Source organism: Hyla sarda, chromosome 4 (genome assembly GCF_029499605.1).
Source record: "Hyla sarda isolate aHylSar1 chromosome 4, aHylSar1.hap1, whole genome shotgun sequence".
Lineage (NCBI taxonomy): Eukaryota > Metazoa > Chordata > Amphibia > Anura > Hylidae > Hyla > Hyla sarda.
Genome location: NC_079192.1, coordinates 249,270,986 through 249,283,670, shown reverse-complemented (window position 1 = coordinate 249,283,670; position 12,685 = coordinate 249,270,986). Strand labels below are relative to the sequence as shown.

Sequence of the window (12,685 nt, the reverse complement as noted above, 5' to 3'; positions counted from 1 at the left end):
ATATGTCAGGCTTTCCAACACCACAGTCAGGGTAGACAAAGCCAACAGTTCCTTGACAAAGAGTTTAAGTGGATGTAAGCTATTATACATATTATACCAATATGTATTCTACGCTACAGATTTCCAGCAATAATAATTTTTTTAAGATTCGGAGAGGGTAGCTATGTGGGTCGCAGGTGAACAGAGTATGCTGCTGATAGCACATATTTAGTAGCTAGAATAGAGAACTTTAGCATTTTCTTGTAGCTTCTGCTTGCTGTGACTTCATAATTAAATCACTGCTATATGTTACAATGCTTGGCATTATTCTGGAGTAGCAAAAATTATGCCTAGTTTTAAATATCATTGACATTATATAACCACCCTAAAAAGAAGTACTATAACTAAAATAAACACAGTGGGCCTCATTTACTAAGCTGAAACCGACCAGTTTCTGTCTGGTTATTTTGGCACAGAGTGTCTGAGACATGTCTGCGCCAGTCTGCGTCAGTGTGCGCCTGGAAAATGCAACAAACCCGACATTGCACTGTGAAAAGCTGAAAAGGGGGTGTGGTCTGTCGCAAAGGGGCGTAACCGGCCAAAAATGGGTGTGTTTTCACAACCCGACCGATTTACTATCGAATTCACAGAAAATCCTGTGGGTAAATGGCTGGAAATATCGACCTAGAAAAAGCTGGTCAGAAAATGTTCCAGACTTTTCCCAATAGTAAATAGAGAGGAATCCTACAAGTCTGAAACAACTTTTCCCACTAGTAACAACCCGACATTCTTAGTAAATGAGGCCCAATATGTGGTTGTCATCATATTGCACATGGCTTTTCACAGTATTAGCATTAAATTCTACTTTACCAACAATGCCAGAAATAGTAAATTGGAAAGTTTATCAGAACACAACTCCAGTGGTCTGTGTAAATAAGAAACATTACATGAGATGCTATAAATGCACTCTCTGCACTCTTAGGAAGAATAATAATAATTTTCTCCTTTAAATTGCTTGTCTCCTAGTAGCTTTTATGCATACTTGACCCTCCTGTTTGACAAGAAACCTACTGGCTTTAATATTATATAACAAAACAAATATAAAGCCTCTGGCCAGTGTATTTTTCAAGCATTACAAAGCAATGATTTGCTTGTCTAGTCGTGCTCTACACCATAAGGCAAACATAACATATTTGCTTGCGTTTCTCATTACAATTAATTATTACCATAGGTCATAGTCATGAGAGAGCATGGTAAGTTAGCATAGAGTGCTGGGCAGTTAGACTTGCTATGGAGACGGTGGTATTTTATTTGCATCTGTTATTTACAGTTCAGTGCACAGCTTAACAGTGTCCCGGCGCGTGGCTGGATGATCTGTTCATATGAATGCTCCATGTTATATCTTTTTTCACATGAAGGCACATTTTTGTTATACTTTTGTAATCATCTAGTATTCTTCTAGGGCTACAGATGAGCTCCACAGGGCAATCCTGTGGTCTGACACAAGTGGCACAGAGAAGCCTGGGAAACGCCATATCCAGTGAGAGGGCAAAGCAATGGGACAAGGTAACCTTATTAATTTATTCATTTTATTTATTTATAGCTGTCATAAATATTACAATGTATATATCCTCAAATCTATGACAATACATTGATGACGTTAAGACATATCTCCAAGCTTATCCCAATAACTAACAGTTTAAGCATGTCTATAGGAAACCAGGGACTGCTCATCACCTGCTTAATGTCATTCTTACAGTGAATCATGGTGGTGGCAGCATCATGCTGTGGGGGTGTTTTTCAGTGGCTTGGACAGTATAACTACTCAGGATTGAGGAAGAGCTAAATCGAGTAAAGTCCAGAGATATTTGTAATGAAAACCTGATCCTAAATGTTCTTGAACTCAATCTAAATGGCCATTAAGTCAAACTTGTTTTGTTGGAAGTTCACCTTCCAACAAAACAATGACCCTAAGAGCATAGTCAAGACAACCCAGGAGCTGCTTATGGACAATTCTGTAAATGTGAGCCCTGACCCAATCCAACAACTGTGAATAAGCCCAAAAATGACTTCCACAGATGGTCCCTATCCAAGAATGCAGAGATTAGCAGAAACTCTTTAAATTCATGTGTACAAACCTTGTAGAAAGAAAGTACGGAGGGTCCAGCACTTCGTTGCAAGCAGCTTTATTGAAGATACATCACACCATAAAAACGACAGTCAGTCAGACATATTTTGAGCACAAGCGCTCTTCTTCGGTGACCAGGAAGAGCGCTTGCACTCGAAATATGTCTGACTGACTGTTGTTTTTATGGTGTGATATATCTTCAATAAAACTGCTTGCAGTGAAGTGCTGGATCCTCCGTACTTTCTTTCTTCAATTTTGGATGCCTTGCTGGGCACTGGTCCGAGCACCGTACATCAGGAAGGTGAGCTGGATCACTCACTTATTTGGTTCAAACCTTGTAGTATCATCCCCAAGAAGATTAGAGGCTGTAATTGCCAGCCGAAGGTATTTCAATTAAGTACTGAGTATAGGGTCTGAATACTTATCATTGTAACATTTTAGTTTTTCCTTTTTCATTAAATCATAAAAGATTTCTAACATTTGGCTTTCCATTATGGGATATTGAGTGTAGAATGATGGGGGAACACTTGATTTTTTTTGTTTATTTTAGAACAAGGCAGCAATATAACAAAATGTATAAAAAGTGAAAAGATCTAACAGGGGTACTCCGGTGGAAAACTTTTATTTTTTTTTCAAATCCACTGGTGCCAGAAAGTTAAACAGCTTGTAAATTACTTCTATAAAAAAAATCTTAATCCTTCTAGTACTTAGCTGCTGAATACTGCAGAGGAAATTCTTTTCTTTTTGGAACACAGAGCTCTCTGCTGACATCACGAGCGCAGTGCTCTCTGCTGACATCTCTGTCCATTTTAAGAACTGTCCAGAGTAGGAGAAAATCCCCATAGCACACATATGCTACTCTGGACACTTCCTAAAATGGACAGAGATGTCAGCAGAGAGCACTGTGCTTGTGATGTCAGCAGAGAGCTGTGTTCCAAAAAGAAAATAATTTCCTCTGTAGTATTCAGCAGCTAATTAGTACTGGAAGGATTAAGATTTTTTAATAGAAGTCATTTACAAATCTGTTTAACTTTCTGGCACCAGTTGATTTCAAGGTTTTCCACCGGAGTACCCCTTTAACTTACCCTGTGCTCCCAGGGTTCTCTGACCATTCGGTCAGCATTGATGCACTGTATATTCTGACAACTTTCTATCATAGTAAATGATTACTTTTTCAGCATTTCTTTTACAGTAGGTCTTCTGCGTAATTGGACCAGAAGCGCTAGCTTTGGCTCCTCACATGCATCAATAAGTCTTGGTTGCCAGTTACCCTGTATCTAGTTGTCCTTCCTTGGACCACTTTTAGTAAGTACAGTGGTCCCTCAACATACGATGGTAATTCATTCCAAACGAGCCATCGTTTGTCGAATCCATCGTATGTTGAGGGATTCGTGCAATGTAAAGTATAGGAAGCTGTACTCACCTGTCCCCGCCGCTCGAGATGGTGTCCCCGCCGCTCCCGATGGTGATCCCGGGCCTCCGCTGGGCTCTCCGCTGTCTTCTCCGGTCCTCCGCTGTCTTCTCCGGTCCTCTTCTGTCTTCTCCGGTCCTCTTCTGTCTTCCGCAAGGCCTTACTGGGCCTGCGTAGCGACGTCATTACGCCTCTGCGTACGCCATTCCTATTGGATGGCGTGCGCAGCAGCGTATTGACATCATCGGAGAGGGCCGAGAAGACACCGGAAGACCAGCGCTGGACCCGGAGGGCACCCCGGAGTATCGTGGAGGGGTAAGTAATACTTACCGCACCACACGGGGAACATTAAGCTGCTATCCGGCAGCAGCTTAAGCATTTGGCGCTGCCGGATAGCACTTAATGCGATGGCCCCGACATAAAAAAGCATCGTATGTCGATGCTGACATCGACATGCGATGGCCTCTGAGAGGCCATCGTATGTCGATTTCATCATATGTCAGGGCCATCGTAGGTCGAGGGGTCACTGTACTAACAATTGCACACAGGGAACATTCCACAAGACCTACTTTTATGGAGATACTGTCTAGACATCGCAATTTTATCCTTGTCAAAGTAATTCAGACACCATTCAGTACTGACTAAATTGTGTATATATAAGTGCAATTTGCATTGTAATCATTAACAAGGCTGTGTCATGTATATGTTTTATATATTCATTTAGGCAATAGAACACTATAAGAAGCTGCTCAGAATTCTAAACACAATTAAAATCTCTGAAAAGGGGGAAATGGATCCATCATTTAAGCAACTGGTAATTATAAGTAGAACTTTTTAATGATTTTTTTTTTCCAGTCAGATGGGGAAGGTCTAATTACTGCTCTTGCTTTTATTGTTTTACATCATGATACACTGCTCAAAAAAATAACACTTAAACAACACAATGTAACTCCAAGTCAATCACACTTCTGTGAAATCGCACTGTCCAATCAGGAAGCAACACTGATTGACAATCAATTTCACATGCTGTTGTGCAAATGGAACAAACAGGTGGAAATTGTAGGCAATTAGCAAGACACCCCCTAAAAAGGAGTGGTTCTGCACGTGGTGACCACAGACCACTTTTTAGTTCCTATGCTTCCTGGCTGATGTTTTTTTCTCTTTTGAATGCTGGCTGTGCTTTCACTCTAGTGGTAGCTTGAGATGAAATCTACAACCCACACAAGTGGCTCAGGTAGTGCAGCTCATCCAGGATGGCACATCAATGCGAGCTGTGGCAAGAAGGTTTGCTGTGTCTGTCAGCGTAGTGTCCAGAGCATGGAGGCTCTACCAGCAGACAGGCCAGTACATCAGGAGACGTGGAGGAGGCCATAGGAGGGCAACAACTGAGCAGCAGGACCACTACCTCCACCTATGTGCAAGGAGGAGCAGAAGGAGCACTGCCAGAGCCCTGCAAAATGACCTCCAGCAGGCCACAAATGTGCATGTGTCCACTCAAACGGTCAGAAACAGACTTCATGGGGGTTTTATGAGGGCCTGACATCCAATGGTGGGGGTTGCGCTTATAGCCCAACACCATGCAGGATGTTTGGCATTTTCCAGAGAACACCAAGATTGGCAAATTCGCCACTGGTGCACTATGCTCTTCACAGATTAAAGCAGGTTCACACTGAGCACATGTGACAGAGTCTGGAGACACCGTGGAGAACGTTCTGCTGCCTGCAACATCCTCCAGCATGACGGGTTTGGCGGTGGATCAGTAATGGTGTGGGGAGGCATTTCTTTGGGGGGGCCGCACAGCCCTCCATGTGCTTGCCAGAGGTAGCCTGACTGCCATTAGGTACCGAGATGAGATCCTCAGACCATATGAGACCATATGCTGGTGCGGTTTGCCTTGGGTTTCTCCTAATGCAAGACAATGCTAGACCTCATGTGGCTGGAGTGTGTCAGCAGTTCCTGCAAGAGGAAGGCATTGATGCTATGGACTGTCCCGTCTGTTCCCCAGACCTGAATCCGATTGAGCCCATTTGAGACATCATGTCTCACTCCATCCACCAACACCACGTTGCACTACAGACTGTCCAGAAGTTGGCGGATGCTTTAGTCCAGGTCTGGGAGGACATTCCTCTGGAGACCATCCGCCACCTCATCGGGAGCATGCCCAGACATTGTAGGGATGTCATACGGGCACGTGGAGGCCACACACACTACTGAGCCTCATTTTGACTTGTTTTAAGGACATTACATCAAAGTTGGATAAGCCTGTAGTGTGGTTTTAAAGTTTGATTTTGAGTGTGACTCCATATCCAGACCTCCATGGGTTGATAAATTTGATTTCCAATGATAATTTTTGTGTGATTTTAATGATCAAACCATGAAGCTTTTATTGATAGACATATGGCGGTACAAAAAGCCAAAAATTTGCAAATAACAAGAGTGTAACAAGGGTCACATTGGCCAACATATATACAAGTAAGGCACATAGTAAAAGTGATAATATACATCCAGCAATGGTGTTCATTTCCATAGAAAGAAAAAATAGTGCAGCACATATGCATAATAGCCAAAAGAACCCTCAGAGATGGCGGCGACCAGCTATCCATACATAGAGATTGAGCCCCAACCTGCACTACCTAGCCCCCCCATCCCCCCTAGTATAGACTCAAGCTATGACGTACATCAGACCCATAGGATGAGGACAACCAAGGTTCCCACACAGATGTAAACCGTTCCACCACATCCTCGCGTATAGCCGACAATTTTTCATGAAGCATGATAAGATTGATCCTATCGACCACCCTGGAACAATCTAGAGTAGGTTTTCTCCACTGTGAAGCAACATATATCCTGGCTGCCATGAAAACAAACTGTGCCAATTTAAAATGCTTAAACCTCATCCTGGATGGTCTGTGGCCTAACAAGCAAAATGACGATGTGCAAGGGACACGTGAGGACAGCACAGAATTCAGCATGTCTACTATCCTGGTCCAAAAGCCCACAATCGTCGGGCATGACCACTATATATGGTACATGGACCCATGCTGCTCACATCCACAAAAACACATTGGGGAAACCTCTGGATAGATGGAGCTGCAGTGGGACCATGTACATTCTATACAGTACTTTAAGTGCCATTTCCGCTAGGGAAACCTGCCAGCTACCTTTGCTCTGAGCCTCGTAACAATCCCTCCATTGGGGTATGGTTAAAGATGTATGTATATCACTCTCCCACGCTAGCATGAACCCTAGTTTCTGATCTGGTGGAGGTGCATTCATGAGGGCATACAATAGTGAGAGTAACCCCGTTGGCAATGGTCTATAAATGAGGAAAGCTTCACAAGTAGTCGGGCTAGGAACCCGCACTGTATTCATATGGGATTTTAAAAAGGAGAAGATTTGGTGTGCCCTGAATGTTTCAGATGGTGGCATGTCATATTTAGATGCAATAGAGGAGAGTGTATGGTATGTGCGATGGTCTACAAAGTCGTGCAGTCTAGTAAGCTTCATATCCGTCCACCATTGAAAGGAGAGTCTAGAAAGGCCTGGGGTAAAAAGCGGGTTAGACAATAGAGGGAGAAGCGGGGTGGGAGAGGACTGCAAAGAGAATTTAAAGCGGACTTGACGCCAGAGAGCCAGGGAGTATAGAACTATCTGCGCCGAACTGGGCACATAACTCGTCACTGGGTATGTAGACCACATAGGAATACGGAGATAATAAGGAGTTTTCTAATCTAGTCCAGCGGGGAGCTCCATCTCCAGAATTGATCAAGGCCAATTGGGCCAACCTAGCAGAATAATAGTATTTAAGAAAATTTGGCACAGACAGTCCCCCCACTTTCTTATTATAGTGCATCAGGGATCTAGAGATACGCGGTTTCTTGGAGGCCCATATATACGCAAATACTTCCTTCTGCAGTGCCCTCAGGTCAGACAACACCACACGAACAGGGAGCATGCGAAATAGATATAATAGTTTAGGCAACACCACCATCTTGATGACATTCACCCTGCCTATCCAAGAAATATATGGGAGGGCCCACTTGCGGAGTTCTGATCTGATTCCCCCGAACAACTTAGGGTAATTAGCTTTATAGAGGGTCTTGAGGGAGGAAGTTAATTTAATCCCTAAATAAGGCAACCCTTCAGTGGAGTCTTTAAAGTTAAAAGACTGTGATATAGAGCGCTGGACCTGAATGGGAACATTACAGTACAAGACTTCGGACTTAGTAACATTGACCGTCAAACCCGACTGCACAGCAAAAGAATCCAGTAGTTGAAAAAGATTGGGGAGCGAGACTAAGGGGTTCGTCAATGTAAGTAAAAGGTCGTCAACAAATAAATTCACTTTGTACGTAGAGGAAATGATAGTCATACCCGAAATATCAGGGTGTTCTCTAATCAACTGAGCCAGTGGCTCCATCGCTAATGCAAATAAAGCAGGCAACAAGGGGCAGCCCTGCCGCGTGCCTCGCCCTATACTAATAGCTTGTGGGAAGAAGAAGGAAGCTTCAGGTGTGCAGCCGGGTTAGAGTACAGTCGGGTCAAAATATGCATAAAGAAGGCCGGGACCCCAAATGTAGAGAGCACCGCTAATAGATAAGACCAGGAAGGCCTTCTCTATATCGAGCGCTAGGACAACTAACGGAGTATTTGTAGTATCTGCTAGGTGAATCTGATCTAGGACCTTCAGAATATTATCCGGAGCCTGACGGCCGGGAACAAACCCAACCTGGTCTTGATGGACCAGGCTAGGTAGGCATCTGTTCAGTCTCGCCACCAAAATAGAGGCCAACAGTTTGGCATACACGTTGATTAGCGATATGGGTCTATAATTCATAACCGACAACAGATCCCTATTGGGCTTGGGAAGCACTGTGATCAACGCGTCCAAAAACTCTGACGGCAAGCTAAGATAATTGAAAAACCGGAGCAAATGGGGGGTCAGCTGCGCAGCAAACCTCTTGTAGTATGCAGCAGACAGCCCATCAGGCCCCAGTGACTTCCCCTGTTTCAGCCTAGATACTGCCTCCTGAAATTTTTGTGTGATTTTGTTGTCAGCACAATCAACTATGTAAAGATGAAAGTATTTCATATGATTAGTTAATTCATTCAGATCTAGCATGTGTTATCTTAGTGTTCCCTTTATTATTTTGAGCAGTGTTATAACATTGGTCTCTGCCGACTACATTATACAATGCATAAAACAAGTCATTCTGAAATAATCTAGTATCTAAAGTTAATTTTCAATTGAATCTATAAAATGCAATAGAATTGGATCCATTTCTTAATAACTGTCAGCAAAGGAAAAAGAGAAAAAAGACACGCGCCCCTAGTTAAGTATGTTTGACAACTGGCAAGTGCAGAGTAAGAATTTCACTTACCAAACAGTGTTGCGCTGAGGGCACAACACCATATAGCATATACGGAAAATCATGACACTTCAGTATGCAGCCTTGATCTTCCCAGTCAGAGGCTCACTCACCTGGCTCACAAGGGTAGACAAGAAGGCAGAAAAATAAGATCATCCATAGGCGCAATCACAGTGTTTTAATAATTGATACATAATTCTGACGGTGACATAAAGTACATCACAATCATAAACAGGTGTGGAACTAGGAAGCATGTCTATAATAAAACATGACTTACTGTCTGTAAAATACTCCTCTCTAAATAATGAAAGGACCGCATAGTCATGGCTAGTATGAGCAGAATGTTAGCAGCAGGACTGAAAAATACTATGGGTTAGATGGTCTTACAAAAGTAGGCTGCATAAACCCATGACAACTGTTTTTTTTTCCAGATTTTGTTACATTTCTACACCTTGTCATTTAAAATATTTCATACATTCCTATTTATATGGAATTTGAGATAACTGTGTGGTGCAATGCTCTATGCAATATGTCCTTAAATGGGGTTCTATTTAAATACATGAAAAAAAATTATAGCCTGCTAGATCGGTAAAATAATAATAATTATAAAATAATAAAATAGAGCATACTCACCTTGCTAAGTCCAGCACCTCTGCTCTGGTCCATCTGGTACTTCTGTGCATCACTCCTGATGAAGTGCTCTTCCTGCCCTGCTGATGAGGGAAAGTATACACAGGCAATGGGACAGACCAGAGCACTGGTGCTAGACGGGGTAAGGTGGCTATAGTTTATTTTATTGTTTTAACCTCTAGCAGGCTGTAATTTTTTAAAGTCCTTTAAAACAATATTAGCATTTGGTAGAACATTTTGCGTACATTCCTATTTTTTTTTTTTATAATACAGTCACTTTATTTTTCAGCTTTATGAAACATATTATCACTTGGGTATTGCGTTTCAAAATGTGAATCGTCACGAGGAAGCTGTGCTGCAGTACACTAAAGCATTACAAGCATCATCTATCCATAAGGTATTAGGGACTAGTGAAAACTAACTCAATGTGGGAGAGTTATCATTGTGTTGCTGTGTGCACTCTTCCCTCCTGCCTTTGTTTTTTTTTTTTTTGCTATGTTTTTAGCCTACTTGTGGCAATTTTATCAATAAGGCTCACAGACTTTTAAAAATTTTGCCCAAATAATAAATCACTTTAGAACTTGTAGGATGTCACTTTTAAGATAAGGTAGACTTGGTATGAAGTAGCGCTTTTTTTTTTTTTATGTTTGCACAATTATTTTGCACATTTTTCAAAAAGTGAATAACGATTCACTGCATTTAAGTCAGTTTTGCAGAAAGTGTCTATTTCAAATTTGCGCAAAAACAAACTAGGCCAAATTGCAGCCAAAAAAGTGTCAGGAAGGCATTGATCAATCTCCCCCAATGTTCGTATAAACGTTCGCCATGAGTTTTTTTTTTTTTTTTTAAACTGGTTCCACCATCCCCCTCAGTTTTCTGGACAACTACATTAACTGCATTTTAGGAGTAAAAGTTTCCAATAATTAGCACAACTGATTATAATATGTACACAACAGAAGCAACCAGTATTCAGGTGTCATTTGAGTTGAAGACCAACACCGAAAACTGACAAAGAAAATAGTGACACATAACAAACAAAGTTGACTAAGATTAGTTAGTGGGAATTTAAGGGACTGTGCCACCAAATGTGATTATTATTTTTTTTAGAGGTTAAATACCGTAATTTTTTCACATTTTTTTTTATATTTTTGTAAATATTTAAAAAAATATATTTACTTGTCACAAAATATTAAAAATTAAATAATAGCTTGTCATATCTCCCACTGTTGACCAGCAGAGGGAGCTTACATGAGGAATCTGGTGAAAGCAAGCAACTTGTCTGGCTGCTGCAAAATTGACCTTGCCCATCTACCTTCCTCCTCTGTCTAAAGGAGAGGGGGAGGGGGTTTTGTAGTTTTTTTCAATTCCACTGTCATTTTTGTTGGTGTCAGAAGAGTGGTAAAGAACAGACTAGATCAGTGTTTCTCAAGCACCCCCAACAGGTCATGTTTTCTGGATTTCCTTAGTCTTTCACAGGTGATATAAATATGGTGATGCCTGATTGTTACGCCGAGCGCTCCGGGTCCCCGTTCCTCCCCGGAGCGCCCGCCTCATCTTCGTTGTTGCAGCGCCCCGGTCAGATCCACTGACCGGGTGCGCTGCGGTCCCGCCTTCAGCCGGGATGCGATTCGCGATGCGGATAGCGCCCGCTCGCGATGCGCACCCCGGCCCCCGTACCTGACTCGCTCTCCCTCGGTCCTGTCCCGGCGCGCGCGGCCCCGCTCCCTAGGGCGCGCGCGCGCCGGGTCTCTGCGATTTAAAGGACCAGTGCACCAATGATGGTGCCTGGCCCAATCTTCCCAATTAGCTTAATTGGCTCCCACCTGTGCACTTCCCTATATCACCTCACTTCCCCTGCACTCCCTTGCCGGATCTTGTTGCACTTGTGCCTAGTGAAAGCGTTCCCTTGTCTGTTCCTAGTCCGTGTTCCTGACCTCCTGCCGTTGCCCCTGACTACGATCCTTGCCGCCTGCCCCCGACCTTCTGCTACGTCCGACCTTGCTTCTGCCTACTCCCTTGTACCGCGCCTATCTTCAGCAGCCAGAGGTGAGCCGTTGCTAGTGGATACGACCTGGTCACTACCGCCGCAGCAAGACCATCCCGCTTTGCGGCGGGCTCTGGTGAAAACCTGTAGTGTCTTAGAACCGGTCCACTAGCACGGTCCTCTCCATCCCTCTCTGGCACAGAGGATCCACTACCTGCCAGCCGGCATCGTGACAGTAGATCTGGCCATGGATCCCGCTGAAGTTCCTCTGCCAGTTGTCGCTGACCTCACCACGGTGGCCGCCCAGCAAGCCCGACAGATCGCCCTTCTAACCCGTCAGCTGTCGGAAATGTCCACCATTTCGCACCAACTTCAGTCGCAACTTCTCCAGCAATCTTCTCCTCCGCCAGCTCCTGCACCTCCTCCGCAGCGAGTGGCCACTCCTAGCCTCCGCCTGTCCTTGCCGGACAAATTTAATGGGGACTCTAAGTATTGCCGTGGCTTTCTTTCGCAATGTTCCCAGCACTTGGAGATGATGTCGGACCAGTTTCCTACTGAAAGGTCTAAGGTGGCTTTCGTGTTCTGCCTTCTGTCTGGAAAAGCCCTGTCATGGGCCGCACCGCTCTGGGACCGCAATGACCCCGTCACTGCCTCTGTACACTCCTTCTTCTCGGAAATTCGAAGTGTCTTTGAGGAACCTGCCCGAGCTTCTTCAGCCGAGATTGCCCTGCTGAACCTGGCCCAGGGTGTTTCTTCCGTTGGCGAGTACGCCATTCAGTTCCGTGCTCTTGCTTACGAGTTGTCCTGGAATAGTGAGATTCTCTGCGCGACCTTTAAAAAAGGCCTATCCAGCAACATTAAAGATGTTCTGGCCGCACGAGAGACTCCTGCTGACCTACATGAACTCATTCATCTAGCCACTCGCATTGACATGCGTTCTTCCGGATGGCGTCTGGAGCTCCGCCTGGATATGGACTTTGTTCGCACGAAGCGTTTTTTCTCTCCGGCTCCTCTCTCCTCTGGTCCTCTGCAATCTGTTCCTGTGCTTCCCGCCGCGGAGGCTATGCAAGTTGACCGGTCTTGCTTGACACCTCAAGAGAGGACACGACGCCGCATGGAGAATCTTTGCCTGTACTATGCCGGTACCGAACACTTCCTGAAGGATTGTCCTATCCGTCCTCCCC

The 12,685-nt window shown here is 44.0% G+C and overlaps 1 protein-coding gene across 7 annotated transcripts in view; it reads left to right on the top strand.

Annotated features, from left to right (window-relative positions):
- LOC130369116 (uncharacterized) overlaps positions 1 to 12,685 on the top strand; it is a 163,976-nt gene that overhangs the window by 48,431 nt on the left and 102,860 nt on the right. For 6 of the 7 annotated variants that reach the window (XM_056573892.1, XM_056573893.1, XM_056573898.1 and 3 more), the window contains exons 2-4: positions 1,442 to 1,545; positions 4,243 to 4,332; positions 9,807 to 9,914. In XM_056573892.1, coding sequence (XP_056429867.1) covers positions 1,442 to 1,545; positions 4,243 to 4,332; positions 9,807 to 9,914 — 302 coding nt within the window. The remainder of the gene's footprint in view (positions 1 to 1,441; positions 1,546 to 4,242; positions 4,333 to 9,806; positions 9,915 to 12,685) is intronic. The other variant, XM_056573897.1, reaches the window with a different exon arrangement.